We start from the raw sequence: 22,558 nt of genomic DNA on the forward strand, positions 1-22,558 counted from the left end.
TAAACTCTAGAAGTTGCAGCATAGTGTGACTGATTAAAATAAACTTGAAAAAACATAATTTTCTAAAGTGTCCTTCAAGACTGCTTCAGTATCCATAGGAACAGTGATAAAAGGATCAATCTACTCGCTTTGGGAAGGGAAAAGAAAAATTCCAAGCAAGAAACCTACAAACTATCAGATCTAAAGAAGATTTGATTGCTTCTTTAAAAACCCAAAGAGACTGTTGACATCTGCTGTATTGTATGCTAATAGTATGTACAGGACTCTTACCTTTTGTGCAAACGGTAAAGGCTTTTGTTTAGTTAATGTGCAGGTTGTGTTTGATGGGTCTGCACATGACACATATATCTTAAGGAAAACATACTGGCAAACGTGTAAGAGAAGGATGATAGAGCTTTTTTAGCTTGTTTTTATAATAAATGCTAAAAATCTAAAGTGTTATCTTGATCATGATGCCGATTAACATTGATCTGGGAAGTCACATGTTGCTAAATCAAGAGTTAATAGGTGTGTTCGACTTCATGTGGCACTGCGTAGACTGATCGGCGGATGACTTGAAACAGTGCATGCCGGTTAGTAATTTTGTCCGACTTGACCGCGACAGTGTTTCGAAAGTAGCCATCTAGCTCAGCCTGCGCAGCCTCTTCACAGCGGCTGCACGGAGCTCTGATGACCAAACAGCTCTTCGTGATTGGTCGCTTCACTGATAACAACAATCATATGGGTTTCATGTTCAATTCAACCTTCAGTTCAACGAATAAACATTATACATTTATGTTTTTATAACAGGAAAAAATACTTTAATATGCATAAAAATTTTATATTGTGCTGTGTAATAAAATTAAAATATAAAGATGCAAAATACCAAACAATATTGGTATTTTATTAATGTAGGCCTGTTCCCCGTTATTTTCGGGCATACAGTATAACCAGCAATTAACATTTGCGATATAAAATATTTCTGGTTGCAACTTTTTATTAAAAGTTTTTTTTTTACAAATTCACCATCTAATTGACTTCATTTGCGAAAAGAAAAGGAAACACGGCACACACGTCACTACGGCAAGCAGCAGATCTGTAGATCTGTAGATATCTGTCTTCAGCTCCTCCCTCGGCTGCAAGCGGCAAACCTCGCCGATCGGTCTGCGCAGCTCCTCATGAGCTCGAACACAGCTAATATCAACAGAGATGATGAGAGGACTAAACATTTCTCAATATATGCATTTATAATATGGGTCTGTTGAATACTTTATTCTAACTGGTTAAGGAATGTTACATGAATATGCATAATTTTTTGATAAATGCACACCTGACATGTCAAATGTCTTATACCCCAGAGGAATGTCTTAGCAATGTCTGTGGTGACTGTGGTGACCACTTTGCATTGTGCCGCATTACCACTTTGGGTGTGCACTTTTTGCGAATAATGCAATGGCCTTTCGTCAATTTTTCCTCATTAATATCAGTCATTTTAAATATTTCAAAACGTTAACATTTTCAATCGGTCAGAACAAAATAAGCAGTTCTAATACTTGTTTAGATGCCTTTTTTTCGGACATGACATTCAATACATGTAAGCACTTTTTTACATGCGCACTGCTAGTTTGTTTACAGGGGTAATCGCTGTATTTTTACTTTTCAGCCCCACCTGTTGTCAGAAAGTGCATTTGTTCAGCCCATCAGGTGTTTTTGTTTTGTGCTGGTGTTTTGTTTGATTTAGGTATCTGAAAAGTCACTTTGTTGTCAACACTGCCTTAGACAATCGCCTATACTTAAGTATGTAAACCCCACCCACTGATTAACATAGATTTTTTAAAGAAAAAACTAAATCTTTATTAGAATTAGACATATAGAATAATGCATAAACACATTGAAATGATTACCCTTTGTGTTAATGGTCCACTTCAGACATTTTACTAACTGACCAGTAGTTGAGGAATTACTCAAAAATAAAAATAAATTCTAAAGTGGTCTATCAAGATTAAGGGCCCCATTTTAACGATCTAAGCACATGGTCTAAAGTGCACAGTGCAAGTTCACTTTAAAAAAGCCAGTTGTGCATGCTCCATCTTGGATTCCCTATTTACATAATAGAGTTTGTAAGCGGGAAACCTGTAGGTGGAGGAAGATTTAAGTTTAAGATTGAAATGGTTATTTTTTGTAACAAAAGCTTTGGTTCTCTTTAAAAGTCATTTACAAGTTATGGAGTAGCCGGTAACACTTTACAATGAGGTTGTATTTGTTAACAACTAGTTAATGCATTAGTAAACATGAACTAACAATTATGCTTCTACAGCATTTACAGTATATACCAATATCAATTAATACCAGTTCATTAAATATATTGATGCTTTTGAGTTAAATATAGAAGATTTCTCAGAATAGTTTCTCTGAATAAGGGAAACTGTCTTTAAAAAGCAGTAAAGACTTCGCAGTCATTGTTTCCATAAAAGTGCTATACTGTTCATCTTGCAAGGCAGAGAAACTAGATAAAGCACAAAGGAGTTGTAAATAAATTTGTGGGTTTGCAATTTTGGCTGCAGGTGTAGGTTTTAGAGCATGAGTTAGTGTGACTGAAAAACCTGTCAAACACAGATGATGAATGGTTCATGAAGGAGCTCTAAAGGTTGTGTGAATGTGTGCATTGAGACACCTGGATGCCATACTTGTATGGTTGTTCAAACCATAAACAACACTGCTTTTTGCTGCATTTTTGCCAATTTTCGTACTTTTCATTGCTGTATACTGAACAATTCATGTTCCTAACTTAATTCCTAAATCTAAATACTGAAGCCATGTTAAGTTTTAGAAAATAAACATTTTATGTTGTTGTTGTTTTTTTCCTTATTTGGGCACTAAATGTCGAGTTAGTAAGGTTGACTGTTTAAATAAATACCGTCTAGAACATTGGTTTTCAAACTTTTTTAGGAGCGACCTTAATTTAAAAAAATAAAAATTATGCGACCCCCCCTCTACCCCCCCTCTTAGTAGCATGAAGCAGGGCGGGGCGGAAAGCCGTCATAGTGGAGTGATCCCGGTGAAACGTGCACGCGCGCATCTGTATGTATATAATACTTACCTAATGAGCAGACCCGACGCCAGACACAAATTCACGGATGGGCATTTCATTTTTTCAGGGGGCACAAATGAGATCAACCTCACTGCAATTCATAATATCATTAATTATGAAAATGGGCAAAAAACGAGGAAGAACTGACATACGCAACACAAAGGAGGAGTCGTAAAGATTGGACCTAGCTTATACTGAAGCAGTCTAAAAACACGTCGCAGGGCTCGACATCAATGCTTGTCCGCTTATCAGGGACAAGTAATGTTAGATTAAAACGCCAATAACAAACACCAAAACACGATAATGATACTGCATCCTTTAGTCTCAATGACAACCGAAAGTGCATAATGTAATAACGCTAAGTTAAACAAATAAGCGCAGCAAACACAAAGTGAGTTAACACTGACAAAGTGGGTTAAACATACTGCGGTAAAAATGTGAAGTTTTTAATAACATGATACAGTTAAGCAGCATCACATCACGGTTGAAAATGTGACAGATTTCATGACAGTTCACTAAACAAGTAATTAATATTAAGCCACTTACTTTTTAGACGCAATGTTGACTGTTTTTGTGGTTTAAGCAGCGAAAATAGTTCAAAGATAACAGCAGAACCATAACGTGTCAGTTACTGCAAAACTCAACTGTGTCGTAACGGTGCGCTTTGCTTAGCAAAAAACTGAACATTTCCGCGCTCACTTTCGACAAACCAATCAAATACATTTAAAATATATATTTTTTAAAATCAGACCAAACACATTTTTATTTTTATTTAGGAGTTTTTATTTCCCCTTGCATTATTTAAAAAATGGCTGTGACCCCGCGCGCAATTTAATCTGCTGTCTATGAATTTAATACAGTAAGCTGCGCACGCACATGGGTCATGTGACACAGTGGTGGAGTATTTTTTTATTTTGTGTATTTAAAATATATTTTACTGTGCTTTTATTCAAGTGTGTTGTAATTATTATAGTTTTTATAATAAAACTGAATAAATTATTTTAGTAAAAATTTTTTGAAATCTTTCTGACGAGTGGCGACCCAGTTTTTAATTTCCGCAACCCACCAGAGGGTCGTGACCCAGGGTTTGAAAACGCTTAGGTTACTCACGTAACCCCGGTTCCCTGAAATAACGGGAACGAAGCATTGCGTCAGTTAGCTGACGCTATGGGGGGGGAAACTCCTGTTTACTCCGTGACTGAAGCCTATTGGTTAACGTCTGTACAAAGTACAGACCAATGACGTTTGAACCCGCGCGCGGGAGGAACGCGTCCCTATATAAGCGCGGTTCAATCGTCAGGAGCTCATTATTATTCGACTGAAGCGCGCAGCCGAATAACCCTCGCTGCGTAGACGTTTGTAGCACGGCAAGAGACGCAATGCTTCGTTCCCGTTATTTCAGGGAACCGGGGTTACGTGAGTAACCTAAGCGTTCCATTTCAATACGGTTCACTTCGCATTGCGTCAGTTAGCTGACGCTATGGGGGAACGTAATCCCATCACGCCGTGCATACACAACGTACTGAAGTGCCTTACCGGAGAGACACTGCGTGTGGCTCTATACCCGGCATATTCACAGCTTTAAAAGCAAATGTGTAAGCACCATATAAATTGTTGACGCGCACACGGTGGGAAAATTCAGAGTCACGTTGGTGAGCTCGCTGAGCGCACCGTGGTGTACACATAAAACGCATGAGCGTGCATGATTGAGCCGAGAGAACCTGCGCTCGTAGGGCAGGGACGTCTAAGCTGTACAATCTGACAACGTAGACGGCGAAGACCAGCCGGCCGCGTAGCAGATATCAAATATAGATATAGATACCCCGGTAGACCAAGTTCATGAAGAAGCCAAACTCGCACAGAGTGGGCTCTATATAGGACATAGCTCATAGAGGGGCGTGAGCCAGTGCGATGGTTTCAACGATCCATCTAAATAACCACTGTACGCAACAGACATACGTAGTGAGTGATCTGCGCAGCTCACGAACGGCCGATCTGACTATAATATGCGGCAGAACGGTTCGTAGCATGGGATTATACAGATACCACAATAGTGTGAACCCAGGTGCACCCTCGAGCGCATCGGGATGCATATAGGTAGTATTATAGTGCACAGATCGGTGAGCTTTCCAAGCGCGCCGTAAATGTGTATTGACTATAAATTGCACGGGCACAGGTGAACACTTGAATACATCGTGAATGCATATAGATGAATCAGAGTGTTATAATGCACAGGCCGGCAAGATTCTCGAGCGCGCCGTCATGTGTTCTGATAATAAATTGTGCGCACACGGGTGAACTCTTCAGTGCACCGTGAATGCGTATAGATAAATCAGTGCACAGAACGCGCCGTGAATGTGTACAGATATGATTGATGAACGTAACGGTGGGCACCCAACGCACCGTGAACGTACACAGATGAACAACAATGTATGTGTCACAAAGCATAACACAGCTGTGTATACAGGTGAGCTTTCCCAAGCGCATCTTATTGTATACCAAAATGTTATAGCGTGTACATGTGAGCTTCTCTAAGCGCACGGTGGACGCATATAATTAAAAACCATATCGTGCATACAGGTGAGCTAATGGGCGCACCTTTAATGCAACAAACCTCAGTAGTGCGCGAAGCAGGGATGTCGAAGCTGTAAACTGACAACGTGGACGGCGGGGACCAGCCGGCCGTGTCACAATTGTCAAATGAGAAACCTCTAAGACCATGCCCATGCTCTAAGACAAGTGAGCATAATTGTCACGGGAGGTGATAACGTCAACGATCCATAAATAGCCTGTATTGACAGGTGCTCTAGTGAGTGATCTGTGACGCAGATGAACAGCTGATCGTCTGATGTACGTCAGACGTATGTGTCATACAGGACCTTGGACAGTTCCAGAGCGCTGTGCCTCGGGCACCGTCCACATCTGAGAAATGACAGGCTTATGAATAAAGTGAATGGCCAGCCGTAAAAGCATGGTTCGCTGTTACCGCCGCCGTCCGCATCTGAGAGATGACAGGCTTGTGAATTAAATGAATGGTCGGTCGTAAAAGCGTGGTTCGCTGTTATCACGGCCACATAGATATAGGTAGGGGAGAGAGCCGCCGTGCCTCTGTAGTGAGGAGAAAAGTGTTCCACCGGCGATTCGCGGGGGGTTTTGACTTTCAAATGTCACTAGACAGAATGGATCAGACTTTGCATAAGGACGCCTCGTGAAAGGGGTCCTAGCAGCTTGTGTCTATGTGTCATAAGGCACGTAATGTAGGTCGTGTCCCACGGATGCCATCTCCGCACGCCCATCGTAATGGGTTAATATTGGTAGTTAAGCATGAGATGCGTATCACTCTGATTGAACATAGCTTATAAAGCGATGCAATGAGTTTATAAAGGAGATGACTCGTCAGCTTGTTCAGGGGGCGAGATCTCAGTCTGGTTCGGTAAATAATGAAACCACCGTAGATTGCCCGACCGCATTATCACAATAACACGGTCGAGAGTGCTGCAGTGCTAAATCATCCTCTTAATGTACCGTATTCACAGTACAAGGTGATTTATATGAGACAAACGGCGTTCCACGCGCCGAAGGCTGATTGCCGTCGTAAAGCGTGTTCAACCCACAGCAAATGCTGGGCTAGCTCGTAATGACAGCACTTCATGCAGCCGTGTGTAACTTAAGCAAGCTTCCCGGCCGTCAGCTCGGGGCGGGACCTTTGCTTAGTCAAACTGAAGTGGACTTATGAACAGAATGCCACGATATTCAGCTTTCTGAGGCTCGTTAGAGGGGTACGTGTGCCCGTCTTAAACGAGATGCCGCGCGCGTCTGACTGTGCGCGCGCTTTAAGCTTTGAAACTTATTGTGGCGGGTAGCAAGCTCACTTGAGGTTGATATTACCCTTAATATCTCCGAGTATTGGTGCGGAGGTGTGAGCGTCTTTGGATCCGCTAATATAAATCAGCTATATGGCCGAAAAACGTCATAAACCGCTTGGCTGTAAGCCTTTGAGTGGCCGTCCGGAGAGGGCGCGATTCAAACGCTTGGAGCCATGCAAAAGTCTGAGGCTGTCCTTCCTCTAGGAAGAGAGAATAACAGCCGTAAGACCGTGCTCGTTTGCGCCATCAGCATCGTAGCGGAGAAACTGAGGTGGGCTGCGAGCGAATTTGGCAGAAAGGTGTTAGAGACACCGTACAGTCGTGGGGTGTCAATACACAGTATATGGCCAAACCGGGGTTTTTTCGGCTAGCGCCGATAGAATTATGGACAGCGGGCCGTGTGTGCGTATTACTGATTGCTTGTCAGTAAGGCGATAAAGTGTTTAGAGACACCGTACAACCGTGGGTGTCAAAACACAGTATAGTAAGCACGGAAATTACTCTTTTTAGAGGAATTAAATACCGTTCGCCACTATAGTGAGGTCGCATAGCCGACAGTATTACACAGTATGTTTGGATAAACAGCACACAGAAAACATTTCAGGGCAGTCCAGCCGAGGCGCGACATAACCCCTTTTCTCCCAGACAGTTTCGTTCTCTGTTGATGCAGCTGTGCTGCGGAGACCAGAGCTCAGCCGTTCAGGTGCACAAGCCTCAGTAGTGACGGTGACCGAACGGCTCACGGAGCAGGGTAGTATGTCTAGGTGGTTTAATGTCAGACTGAACCCATCGCAGAGAGGAAGTCTGCCGTGAGGCCCGCGGTTTTGCCGTTTATTAAAAGGGCAGAAAAACCGGGTATATATATAAGAATGTACCAATATTCAGCGCACTGATATAGGACGGGACTGAATAAAGGGAGGTATTCGGGCCTCAGTATATTATAAACAAATTCGTTCTGCCTCTGATTCCGTCTAAACCAGAGAGAAATTACCAGGCAGACGAAGAATGAGCTATCTGAAGTGAGATCGGCTCAGGCCAGTAAAGCTCTATAATAAGTGTTTTAGCGCTCCAATAGAGGCGTGTCCGCCTTATCGAGCAGACGAATGAGATCGTGCCGCTCCAGGAGGGGAGGGGCATGAAGCTCTCTTATAATGAGTGTTCTTGGTGCTCCAATAGCGGCGAATCGGCCCTATCGAGCAGACGAATGAGATCGCGCCGCTCCAGGAGGGGAGGGGCATGAAGCTCTGTAATCGTTGAACACTGGACAGCTGCATTTAGAGGCAGCGAGCCGTAATACTGCGTGCTAGCTAAGCCGTTAAGAGACCTCACCACTGTGGGGAAAGGAGCGAGGGACTCCGCGAGCGTGGAGCACGAGTGGCTGTGCTATGACAGAGACAGGGGCAGACCGCCCGTGTTTGCTTGTCGTTTGCATCTATCCAGGTCTACGGTTCCCCGCTTGTTCATCTCAACAAGAGAGGAACGGCAGAGGGGAGCAGCAACACAGACAGAACAGCCATGCGTCGTGACGGTATCACCCGATGCACTCGGGGGATTAATATATGTGCCAGAGATCTCGCCACTGAATGTGAGAGGAGCGAAGGGACTCTGTAAGCATGAACGGTTGCGGTGTGACAGAACACAGGGGGGGTTAGTCCGTGTGTGCTTGTCTATGCATCCATCTAGTCTCATGGCTCGCCGTGTGTTCATCCCGGCGAGAGAGGAACAGCAGGGGGAGCACGAAACATGGATAAGACAACCAAAGCATAAGCGCGGTCCCGGCGTGGGAGGTGCCAGACCGGTAACGCGCTCGGAGGAAATTCATAGCAGAGAGGCTCACCGAGCCGCTGTGCTGGACGCTATTACAACAGCGCCTGCTCTTTTAGCTTATAGCTTTATATTAAAAATATTGATCTTACCGGGCGGCCGCAGGGGAGACCTCGTCAGGCGTGTCCGCTGCACAGGGCTCGTACCACGGCAAGCGAAGGCTATCTTCGGTTCTCGGCCGGAAAGCGGCAGGGGAAGACGCTAGACCTGGACTCTGCTATCTTCGGTTCTCAGCCGGAAAACGGCAGGGGAAGACGCTAGGCCTGGACTCCGCTGCAGGGCTTTTGTCAACGGCGAGGTAAGGCTTCTTCTTTTTCTTCGGAGCAGCGAGAGGTTCGCGCTGAAGGAGAAAATAATGAGCTCCTGACGATTGAACCGCGCTTATATAGGGACGCGTTCCTCCCGCGCGCGGGTTCAAACGTCATTGGTCTGTACTTTGTACAGACGTTAACCAATAGGCTTCAGTCACGGAGTAAACAGGAGTTTCCCCCCCCCATAGCGTCAGCTAACTGACGCAATGCGAAGTGAACCGTATTGAAAGGGAACCACTGGTCTAGAAGAATCTTTAGTGCACTTTGAGCTTTGGCAGCTCTGTACACTTCCCTCATAAAGTGGGGTTAACCGGGTGACATTCTCCCATGTCAACAATGCTGTTTATTGAAAAATGTTGGTGGGATTTATTTTATTTCTTATACAATATACAAAGACATGCGTGTCATCCTCCGGCTGCTGTTTGCACAAATGTTACATGTAGGCGTGTAGAAAAGACACCCTAAGGCAACTTTAAAATAATCTTCCCATGAACTTTGTCTCATAATATGTTTTTATTTATAAACTGTATAATAATGTTTTAAGACGGGCTCAAACTACAGGATAATCGGCCTGAATTTCCCTAATTTTCCCCTCCCGAGGATTTAAAGAAAAAATCTGGACCTCGGTTGGTTCCGATGTTCGACTCAGATTATCATGTACAGTAATGGATGACATTTATAGATCCAATCTTATGCCTCACAGTCTGCTCAGAAGCAAATCGGAATGAAATGAATTTGTGCTATTACCCATATAAGAAATAGATAATGGATTAACAAGGGTCTTGTTTCAGGTGCTTGAGATTTCAGGCGGAGGTTCTGCATAATGTAGGGGGTGGGAAGCTTCAGTGTCTAGAGAGTATTTGATTGGACAGGACATTTGAAGTGTAGGATAAGGTAAAAAAATGTTTAGACTTTTTTAGCGCACATGTCAAACTATAAAATTTTAAATGCTTAAATTTTCTGTATAAAATTTGTCAGCGTTTTGGGCAAAACCAGTTTATACATGTGACCTTCGCTGGCAAAATGAGTCACACACAAAAAGAGACACTAAAGTTGCCTAATCACAGGCTTGTACGTTTCTTTTTGCTTTAATAGCAATAGCACACATACATTTTTTCCCTCACAACAGACTTACTTACATACAGTCCAACAGCTCATTCTGCAGTCTATTACGCAATCAGACTTTAAAACAGCAAACAGGGAAAAAATTTTTTAACTCAGGACTTACATGATATCCAGCTAACCAACTCGGTTTGCCATTAGAAGTGATGGAGCACACAGAGTGTAATCATTTGACTCTGTTGGTCGATCTGGTCCAAGCTTCTTAATCCTTTATTTATTCATCAATTAAATGTCTTGTAAAGGGTGATTCTGTAAGGATAAAATCATATTTTCCTTAATCTCAAGATATTTCACTTGCTTTTACTGATCAGTAGTCTACTGTAGCTAACACACCAACAGGGTTATGAGACTCTGAGAGCAATCCAATCACATGAGGTCAAAGACCATGAGGTAAAAAACAAAATTGATTCGCTTACAACAAAAGTGGGCACAGTTCTGCCCCCCAGGGCGGATCCGAAACCAGCCAATTAAAGTTCAGCCTCAGGTCACATGTTTTTACCCTTTTTACTGACCTACATAGACACTCATTAGGGGTGCGCCCCAGACACACAAAAATGACACACACAACAAACTCAGTTTTTTTTATAAATTATAACTTGACTAACAGTGAAATAGTACAGTTAAATGATTTTATTTTATGTATTAATTTGCACTATATATTTAACTTTTTGGTAACATGTTAAAGTAGCTTCCTCTCTGGCCAACTTTAAGGGGGCGGACCACCTTACAGACAAACCGCCACTGCTCACAACATCTGTAGACAAAGGGCGAGGTGAACTCTCTTTAATACTTCTGGAAGCAGAACAAGCGAGGGAAATCATCATGTCACCTCAGCTATGCCTAAACCATAGCATCAGAGATGAGTCAGAGAAAACCATAACTGGAAGTGGCTTGTCTCAAGATGCAAACAGGTCTACCTCTGCTGGACCGCCTCTCTCCCAAATTTGCTCCACCACCTCTGGGTGGAGTCTCCATTGCCCATGTCTCAACCCCCAATCATGGGGGTTGTCCTGTTACAATCTCTGGGGGAGACTCAAAACTGGGTATGTTAATAACTGTGATTATTTGAACACAGAGATTCAATTCAAAATGTTAATGTCTCTAAACAAGTATGGCTTCAATAGGTGATGGTTTTATGTCCATTTTGTTGGGGGAAGAATGTAAAGATTTGTTATTTGGTAAGCCAATACTTTGCATAGCCATCCTGTTCTCTTAAGGAATTTTTATGTCTACCTTGGCTTTGGATGAGGGTGAAGGATGGTAAGGAGAAATGCTGTGGATCAATCAAAATGTCCTCTTCTTCTTCTCAGGTTTGGCACTGAGGTCGGCCATAAAAGATATTTGTCTGTTTTCCGAGCAGCTTTATCTGATGGAACTGAGCATTTCTTTGTGTTAACCCACCAAAATACAATCACAAAGTAGGGCAACATCCTCCAAGGCTGTTGGGATGGCTAAAATGCTTCTTATCTAATGTTACTACAGAACTTTGTTCTAAAATATGGTACTGGCCATAATAATAATAGCAGTCCGCATATGAACCTGAATTTCCTAAGATAACATGTAGGATGTCTGACTTTTAGAATGAACCTCAGCCCACCATTCTTCTTAGAAAATATGAAGTACCAGCTGTAGAATCTGGACTGACTCTCATGGAGGGGGAAACATACTGTTTGGCCCTTTTTTCCAGCAGGAATATCACCTCTTACTCTAACACCAAGCTTGTGCAGGGTCCAGTTGGTGGATAAAATCCCTCTGAATATTAAAGGAAGAAAAGCTAAATTAATTGTATTATCTCTAACAACATTGTGTCATGTTTAGCAGATTTATGAAAAAACTGCTCTACTGCAAACAAAGGTTAGCTTGGGGTGTGAGGTGTGTGAGTCCGATTCCCTGAAGCAACTACAATGCAGGAGATGGTCAAACTAATTTAACTACAGTGTTTTGAGACAGATTACGAGTTTTACAACAGTTCTGGGTAGAAACAGATAAACTAGCACATCCTAAAACATCATAGACGGCGGGGTTTGCGTATTGATTACATTTGGGTCTGAGTCCGATGCCCTGAAGCAACTACATGCCAGGAGACGGTCCAAACAGTGTACTAGAGCAGTGGTTTTCAAACTGGGGGCCGGGGCCCCCAGGGGGGCCACGAGATGGTGCCAGGAGGGCCCCAGTTTTATGACATTTTATAAAATACATTCATTTATCATGAATTCTGTGTAATTAAACCTAAAAAAATAATAAGCCAACCAACCAACAGCACTACTAGGTATAATTTTATATGTTTTGTTTAAATAAAATATTACATTTTAAAATGCACTGTACACAAGGAAAAAGTTTGGGAACCACTGTACTAGAGTTTTTTCAAACAGATCACTAGTTCTACAATAGTTCTGGGTAGAAACAGAAAACCTAGGGCATCCTGAAGCATCATAGCACAGCCACGAGCCTCGCGTTGTCTTAACAACAGGCGACCAGAGCTGTGGGGTGCAAATCTATAAATATTCAGTCAGTCGGGAGTGTAGCAAACTCCACGATACGAGCTCCGCATTTGTTTTAACATGAAAGAGCAGAGGAGCAACAAAGCGGCAACAGCCTTAGCAGCAGTCACAGTGTTAACAGTCAGCCCTCTCAAGAGTTGACTGACATGCTCCACTCACAAACAAAGCTATAGGGTATGCGTTCCTGTAAGATGCACAGACAAAAGTAACACATTTTAATGACTGACTACCATTTTGTTTTATATTTGTAAGACAGACAAACAATATTTGGACAAACAGATCACAAAGAATGCTTGCTGAAATGGCAGAAGCTAACACGCTATGTTTACATTTAACTTTTATACCTTCCGGTTCCGGTGTCACTCGTAACGTCATCACTCTGCGCCTTTAAAAGGGCTTCGTATAGTTGTACAAAGATTTCACGTGAGCACATGCTGCAGGTGTGTTTCCATAGTGTCATTTCATGACACAGCATTGAAGTTCCCTAAAAAGGGAACCCAATTTTAATTCTATATATACTTAAATGTACTATTCGCATGACTGTATGGGCTCTATCTTACACCCGGCGCAATGCAGCGCAATGCGCGACGCAAGTGTCTTTCGCTAGTTTCCACCCTAATTTTCACGTTTAGCGCCGCGTTGTTTAAATAGCAAATGCATTTGCGCCCCCTTTTGCGCCCATGGGCGTTCTGGTCTGAAAATGAGGTGTGTTCAGGCGCATTGTTGGCGCGTTGCTATTTTGAGGCAACTAAAATAGACTACGCCATTGACCAACAAAAACCTGGTCTAAAGTCTAAAGTCAATGGCGCAATGTGTTTTATGTTATTTAAAGAGCGCATTAGTAAAATGCGCCTATAAACGGGAGGACAACGCGGGTTTGCTTATCACAAAGTAGGCTACATGAATGCGCAGCAGCACAAAAATGCTTTTAAATATGAAAGATTAAAGGATTGAATGTAAAAGATTATTATTGAGTCTCTTGGACATATTTATAAATGAGGACTGATTATGAGACGTTAAGGCGCAAAGAGCTGCTTCACCAGCCTGGTAAGTAAATAAATGCTTTGCTTTGAACAAATGCGTCTGTTTTTAAATGTTTTTTTTTAATGCTACCTCACGGATTTATTGTATATAATGTACCTGTGGATATGGTGAGATGAGAAACATTTGTAAGTAATGCTTAAAAAACTCTTTGCTAAAAAAAAACGCTGTCCAAAGTGCTGAAACGTGAGGAGAGCCGTTTGTAATTTCTTTATCTCCTGTTTGTTACAAATAAAGTATTTTTAGAGTACAAACCTTTTCTTACATACTTGTAAATTATGTTTTGATGATATTGGATAGCCATACATTTAAAGCAATTACAAGCCTGCTTTTTACTTCCATGACTAAAAGAAAACGGGTTTTAAAGGTTTTAATAAAAAATAACAATTTCAATACAAGTGAAAAACAACACAATTATTTAACATTAATCTTAAACTGGGGATCGTCTTCCTCCGCTTAGTTTTTCAGTTTACAAAGTCCGTCATTTAAATAGGGATTAGACATAGCGCCAGCGCAACTTGCTTTTAAAGGGGATGAGAGCTGTGACTCTCATTGGTTTACTGCACGTTACGCCCAAAATACTCCCATTACAAAAGGACCTACCCTTTTCGACCATGCGCTTGGCGCAAAAACAATTTTTCCCGTCGTTAAATTAGCAAAAGTGGATTCGGACACGCCCATTTAGACGTTGCGCTGTGCGCTTTAGACAATGCGCTTAGATCGTTAAAATAGAGCCCTAAGTCTTTAGCTTTGTTTTAGATCAGTATCTCAGTGTCAATATCTTTCTTTATTAAAGGGTGTCCCAGGTCCTAGAGGTAGCCCTGGCCTTCAAGGACCTTCTGGCATAGAGGTATGGATGAGGCTGTAAATACCTGGCATTACATTACAATAAACCGACATGGTACATTTAATCATACTACCTTTCTCTCCGTTTAAACAGGGGCCACGTGGAGCTGTTGGACATAAGGGAGAAAAGGGAAGCCTTGGAGAAACAGTAAGTACTCATGCATTTTTGTATGGTTCAGCGTTTAATTTTACCTTTAAATTGTAGTAAAATATTTAGTCTTATGGGGATCCTTGAGGATTATGAACGCAAAATGTACTCTCTAAAATATGACACTTGGATGTAGATTAAACTAACCAACAGAATATCAATTTAATCAACCTTAGAAATATACGCAACATACACTAAAAAATATTAATACAAAACATAATTTATAATACTAAAGCAATAATACTAAAGCAGAGAGAAGAAACTTTTTTCTGCTAAATACACACTTTTTTAATGAAGGTTTTAAATGTTTATTTTAAAATATCCAGACGTTCTATTCAGCCGTTACAGGCACATTGAATCTTGGGATAGCCAAGGCCCTAGGCTGTGAAGGATCCATTTGTTCTATCCTTAACAGCACAGGGACATAAAGATGCAATTTTGAGGTTAAACTTTATGCATCCTTCGAATTGGGACAACCTTACTAGCCTAAAGTCACACTGCTGTGGCACAATATATATATATATATATATATATATATATATATATATATATATATATATATATATATATATATATATATATATATATATATATATATATATATATATATATATATATATATATATATATAGTATATATATGATCATGGGCCATAGCACATTACAAATATTTACCACTGAGAAGATATTTGCAAACACAGATCTTTGTTGTTTGGGCAGTACTTTACTGTATGCAGAGTTATAAGAACTAAACATCTATGGCTGTAGCACCATACTATTTAAATTCTTTATTTGTGTGATCTTTATATGCATTTAAAAGTTGTCTTTATCAAGGATTTTTCACATTTCAACATATTTTACTTTAAGGCTTATCTCGGTCTAACATTTTCAGTGTAGGTGGTGGTTGAAAGGAACTCCACTTTCCATATGTAAAGTGCTTTGAGTTCTACAGAAAAGCACTAAATAAATGCAAATTATAATTATTAAAAATATAGTTTGGAATTTGCTCCACTAGTTTATATAAAATATTATCTGCGGAGACACCGGCACTCAGTGGCGGCGTTTCACGAAAACCTAGGGTATGGCAAAAATTCTTCATACAAGAAGGCCATTCTCAAATAACGAATCTATAAACCACATTATATATGTACATACTCCACCAATCTGTACGAAATCATACTACGATTGCACAGATCTACACTACAGACGAAGCAATACAAATGAAAAACAAAAATAGAAATCATGGTTGTTTAAAATGCTTTTCAAATGTTGTAATTCTAAACTAAGTGCAACTCCAGCAACAGATGATAAACTAAAACAAGATAATATCAAAAACATACTGTAACATCCCTTCACAAATCTTGTCATGACAACCGCCAATAAACACTTATAAACACACAATAAAGACTTTTAAATGATGTGATAGAGCACACGTAAATAAGTTAACCAACTAAGACTAAAAAACTAAATAAAACTCTTAGTAAAGCAGGGCTAAATGCAAAAACAAGTCTTACCTATTTTGTCGTCGTGCAGTTTTTATTCCACAAGTGGCCATATTAAAAAAATGCGCGCAAATAATTAAAACAATTCACTTCGACTGCGCTACAATTTCCCAGTGGAAGAACATGTTTATTTATTCACAGAGAACCAATAATATCATTTATGGAATAATGTATGCAATGTGCATAGCGCGAGTGTGGGGGAGAACCGAGTCTGTTTGAATGTTAAAACAAAACAAGGATTTTACTTGCGAAAATAAAGATTATAACAGTAGCGGTAATTATGAGACCTTAGCTTCTGCCGGGGACTTCAAGCTGCGGTGCAAGGACGACAGGCTGATGACATCAAAGTACCGCAAGGGTGAGTCGAGAAATCATCGGAAGAGTTTGCTTTCAAACCGCTCTCGTTGATGTCATCCGTATGTCCGTTCCTGTGTTATAGTATGAAGTCGAACACACGTGTCAATTATCCCTTTTAGTGTTGTACCAATGTTCAGATATGTTTTACTGAAAATATTTACAATTATCTTTAATGAGCATCGTTATAGCCTGTTGATTTCTGGTGTTTTGTCTGAATGCTAGGGTATGGCAACTGCCATACGCAAACGCCGCCCCTGCCGGCACTCCAGGAGCAGGATTGGTGACCCCTGGATTATACGTTTATTTTATAATAGCGACATATAAAACATTTACTTACTATAGTTCTAATTTCTTCATGCATTAGGTAGAAATTTATATTTCACTTAGGATCATTCAGCTTAATCTCACAATAATGAAACCCCACCTTAAACATTAATGTCACAGAGGCCAAAACTAATCGTACAAAAAACGATTAATAAATTAATATGAATTAGCCATCTTGTAAAAAAGGTACAAATTGTCATGAGTTGTGTTGGATCACTCACACTAGTATATTCAATGTAGAATGTGCTCAATATCTGAACTAACTGGAACACAGAATCATTTTGTTTATTGACTGTTGGTTTGTTTTTCTCTAGGGTGAAAGAGGTATTCCAGGCCTACCCGGGATACCTGGTAAACCGGGCGAAAAGGTCAGTTTTCTTACAATAGTTATACAAATAAGTGTCCATTGCTGTTTTATCGTTGACAATAACACAACATTATTGGTAATACTGGTTACATGTAGGAACATCTTTCTGATTCTAAAAGCATTGTTCAAAGATGCTTACAATTTGACTTCTTTGTGTATTCTTTTTTGGTTTTCCAGGAAAATCTGTACATGCATATACAGTAACAGAGTTTAGAATACACTCTTATTAGCAGATGACAGCATAGGCTAGTTTATTTAGCTAAAATATTTATTTAACATTAAATATTAGATTACTTAAGATTAGATTACTTAATTGGTCCCGAAGGAAATTTGTCTTGGACAAAAGGCTGCCAAATAAGACATGCAATTATAGTACAATAATAAGAAAAACCTCAATACACAATTTACACTGCATTTCATTCTGAATTTAGAAGATTTACTGATAAAGTAATAAAATAATTCTTATACCTATTCAGGTATCTTCCTATACTTAACCAGGACCCTATAGCGTCTACCAGAAGGGAGAAGTTCATATTCAGGGTACAGGACATAGAAGGGGTCTGCTAGAATTTATTTGCATGTTTAACTATGGGCCTCTCAAAGAGAATTTGGCAGGGAAGGAAACTCCTTCACCCCTATCACTTTCATTGCGGTGTATACCAATCTTTTTATTTGTGATTTTAACTTAACTGATATGTTACTAAACCAAGCTACAATTCCATAATGTAACACACTCTCAATCACAGCATGATAAAATAACATCAGTACCCTCTTGAGTCTTCGCAAGAAGTCGGTCTCTGTTGGATCTTAGTACATACATAACTCACATGGATACTCCAAGACAGATTACACACCCAAGTATTTGTAAGAACAAACCTGGCCAATACAAGTGTTCTGGACCACCAGTGAAGAATGATCTCCCACATGTCCCGGGTCAAAAAAATAATTTCTTCTGTTTTCTTAGTATTTACAATGAGATGATGGTCCTCACACCATTGTATGAACATTTTAACCTCCAAACTATAATCGGAAAAGTCAGTATCCATGTCCATAAGTCCCATAATTGCAGTATCATCAGAAAACTTTACAATAAAAGTGTTGGAATGACTACAGAATCGTTTGTGTATAATGTAAATAAAATAGGAGAACGCTTAGGTTACTCACGTAACCCCGGTTCCCTGAAATAACGGGAACGAAGCATTGCGTCAACTCCTGTTTACTCCGTGACTGAAGCCTATTGGTTAACGTCTGTACAAAGTACAGACCAATGACGTTTGAACCCGCGCGCGGGAGGAACGCGTCCCTATACGGCAAGAGACGCAATGCTTCGTTCCCGTTATTTCAGGGAACCGGGGTTACGTGAGTAACCTAAGCGTTCCCTTTCAATACGGTTCACTTCGCATTGCGTCAGTTAGCTGACGCTATGGGGGAACGTAATCCCATCACGCCGTGCATACACAACGTACTGAAGTGCCTTACCGGAGAGACACTGCGTGTGGCCCTATACCCGGCATATTCACAGCTTTAAAAGCAAATGTGTAAGCACCATATAAATTGTTGACGCGCACACAGTGGGGTTTTAAACGCACCGGGGGCACATAACATAGCACAAGACGGCGAGGTACCGAGCGCGCCGCGGCTGTGCGAGATAAGTAAATTCAGAGTCACGTTGGTGAGCTCGCTGAGCGCACCGTGGTGTACACATAAAACGCATGAGCGTGCCTGATTGAGCCGAGAGAACCTGCGCTCGTAGGGCAGGGACGTCTAAGCTGTACAATCTGACAACGTAGACGGCGAAGACCAGCCGGCCGCGTAGCAGATATCAAATATAGATATAGATACCCCTGTAGACCAAGTTCATGAAGAAGCCAAACTCGCACAGAGTGGGCTCTATATAGGACATAGCTCATAGAGGGGCGTGAGCCACTGCGATGGTTTCAACGATCCATCTAAATAACCACTGTTAGCAACAGACATACGTAGTGAGTGATCTGCGAAGCTCACGAACGGCCGATCTGACTATAATATGCGGCAGAACGGTTCGTAGCGTGGGATTATACAGATACCACAATAGTGTGAACCCAGGTGCACCCTCGAGCGCATCGGGATGCATATAGGTAGTATTATAGTGCACAGATCGGTGAGCTTTCCAAGCGCGCCGTAAATGTGTATTGACTATAAATTGCACGGGCACAGGTGAACACTTGAATACATCGTGAATGCATATAGATGAATCAGAGTGTTATAATGCACAGGCCGGCAAGATTCTCGAGCGCGCCGTCATGTGTTCTGATAATAAATTGTGCGCACACGGGTGAACTCTTCAGTGCACCGTGAATGCGTATAGATAAATCAGTGCACAGAACGCGCCGTGAATGTGTACAGATATGATTGATGAACGTAACGGTGGGCACCCAACGCACCGTGAACGTACACAGATGAACAACAATGTATGTGTTACAAAGCATAACACAGCTGTGTATACAGGTGAGCTTTCCCAAGCGCATCTTATTGTATACCAAAATGTTATAGCGTGTACATGTGAGCTTCTCTAAGCGCACGGTGGACGCATATAATTAAAAACCATATCGTGCATACAGGTGAGCTAATGGGCGCACCTTTAATGCAACAAACCTCAGTAGTGCGCGAAGCAGGGATGTCGAAGCTGTAAACTGACAACGTGGACGGCGGGGACCAGCCGGCCGTGTCACAATTGTCAAATGAGAAACCTCTAAGACCATGCCCATGCTCTAAGACAAGTGAGCATAATTGTCACGGGAGGTGATAACGTCAACGATCCATAAATAGCCTGTATTGACAGGTGCTCTAGTGAGTGATCTGTGACGCAGATGAACAGCTGATCGTCTGATGTACGTCAGACGTATGTGTCATACAGGACCTTGGACAGTTCCAGAGCGCTGTGCCTCGGGCACCGTCCGCATCTGAGAAATGACAGGCTTATGAATAAAGTGAATGGCCAGCCGTAAAAGCATGGTTCGCTGTTACCGCCGCCGTCCGCATCTGAGAGATGACAGGCTTGTGAATTAAATGAATGGTCGGTCGTAAAAGCGTGGTTCGCTGTTATCACGGCCACATAGATATAGGTAGGGGAGAGAGCCGCCGTGCCTCTGTAGTGAGGAGAAAAGTGTTCCACCGGCGATTCGCGGGGGGTTTTGACTTTCAAATGTCACTAGACAGAATGGATCAGACTTTGCATAAGGACGCCTCGTGAAAGGGGTCCTAGCAGCTTGTGTCTATGTGTCATAAGGCACGTAATGTAGGTCGTGTCCCACGGATGCCATCTCCGCACGCCCATCGTAATGGGTTAATATTGGTAGTTTAAGCATAAGATGCGTATCACTCTGATTGAACATAGCTTATAAAGCGATGCAATGAGTTTATAAAGGAGATGACTCGTCAGCTTGTTCAGGGGGCGAGATCTCAGTCTGGTTCGGTAAATAATGAAACCACCGTAGATTGCCCGACCGCATTATCACAATAACACGGTCGAGAGTGCTGCAGTGCTAAATCATCCTCTTAATGTACCGTATTCACAGTACAAGGTGATTTATATGAGACAAACGGCGTTCCACGCGCCGAAGGCTGATTGCCGTCGTAAAGCGTGTTCAACCCACAGCAAATGCTGGGCTAGCTCGTAATGACAGCACTTCATGCAGCCGTGTGTAACTTAAGCAAGCTTCCCGGCCGTCAGCTCGGGGCGGGACCTTTGCTTAGTCAAACTGAAGTGGACTTATGAACAGAATGCCACGATATTCAGCTTTCTGAGGCTCGTTAGAGGGGTACGTGTGCCCGTCTTAAACGAGATGCCGCGCGCGTCTGACTGTGCGCGCGCTTTAAGCTTTGAAACTTATTGTGGCGGGTAGCAAGCTCACTTGAGGTTGATATTACCCTTAATATCTCCGAGTATTGGAGCGGAGGTGTGAGCGTCTTCGGATCCGCTAATATAAATCAGCTATATGGCCGAAAAACGTCATAAACCGCTTGGCTGTAAGCCTTTGAGTGGCCGTCCGGAGAGGGCGCGATTCAAACGCTTGGAGCCATGCAAAAGTCTGAGGCTGTCCTTCCTCTAGGAAGAGAGAATAACAGCCGTAAGACCGTGCTCGTTTGCGCCATCAGCATCGTAGCGGAAAAACTGAGGTGGGCTGCGAGCGAATTTGGCAGAAAGGTGTTAGAGACACCGTACAGTCGTGGGGTGTCAATACACAGTATATGGCCAAACCGGGGTTTTTTCGGCTAGCGTCGATAGAATTATGGACAGCGGGCCGTGTGTGCGTATTACTGATTGCTTGTCAGTAAGGCGATAAAGTGTTTAGAGACACCTTACAACCGTGGGTGTCAATACACAGTATAGTAAGCACGGAAATTACTCTTTTTAGAGGAATTAAATACCGTTCGCCACTATAGTGAGGTCGCATAGCCGACAGTATTACACAGTATGTTTGGATAAACAGCACACTTTTCAGGGCAGTCCAGCCGAGGCGCGACATAACCCCTTTTCTCCCAGACAGTTTCGTTCTCTGTTGATGCAGCTGTGCTGCGGAGACCAGAGCTCAGCCGTTCAGGTGCACAAGCCTCAGTAGTGACGGTGACCGAACGGCTCACGGAGCAGGGTAGTATGTCTAGGTGGTTTAATGTCAGACTGAACCCATCGCAGAGAGGAAGTCTGCCGTGAGGCCCGCGGTTTTGCCGTTTATTAAAAGGGCAGAAAAACCGGGTATATATATAAGAATGTACCAATATTCAGCGCACTGATATAGGACGGGACTGAATAAAGGGAGGTATTCGAGCCTCAGTATATTATAAACAAATTCGTTCTGCCTCTGATTCCGTCTAAACCAGAGAGAAATTACCAGGCAGACGAAGAATGAGCTATCTGAAGTGAGATCGGCTCAGGCCAGTAAAGCTCTATAATAAGTGTTTTAGCGCTCCAATAGAGGCGTGTCCGCCTTATCGGGCAGACGAATGAGATCGTGCCGCTACAGGAGGGGAGGGGCATGAAGCTCTCTTATAATGAGTGTTCTTGGTGCTCCAATAGCGGCGAATCGGCCCTATCGAGCAGACGAATGAGATCGCGCCGCTCCATGAGGGGAGGGGCATGAAGCTCTGTAATCGTTGAACACTGGACAGCTGCATTTAGAGGCAGCGAGCCGTAATACAGCGTGCTAGCTAAGCCGTTAAGAGACCTCACCACTGTGGGGAAAGGAGCGAGGGACTCCGCGAGCGTGGAGCACGAGTGGCTGTGCTATGACAGAGACAGGG

General features: G+C 42.2%; 1 protein-coding gene across 1 annotated transcript in view; it reads left to right on the forward strand.

Moving 5' to 3' along the window:
- The window catches only part of col21a1 (collagen, type XXI, alpha 1), a 107,571-nt gene that overhangs the window by 29,075 nt on the left and 55,938 nt on the right, over nucleotides 1-22,558 (forward strand). Inside the window, exons 10-12 of the mRNA XM_065249434.2 lie at nucleotides 14,532-14,585; nucleotides 14,676-14,729; nucleotides 17,226-17,279. Of these exons, the coding sequence (XP_065105506.2) occupies nucleotides 14,532-14,585; nucleotides 14,676-14,729; nucleotides 17,226-17,279 (162 nt within the window). The remainder of the gene's footprint in view (nucleotides 1-14,531; nucleotides 14,586-14,675; nucleotides 14,730-17,225; nucleotides 17,280-22,558) is intronic.

This window comes from Paramisgurnus dabryanus, chromosome 20 (genome assembly GCF_030506205.2).
Source record: "Paramisgurnus dabryanus chromosome 20, PD_genome_1.1, whole genome shotgun sequence".
NCBI lineage: Eukaryota > Metazoa > Chordata > Actinopteri > Cypriniformes > Cobitidae > Paramisgurnus > Paramisgurnus dabryanus.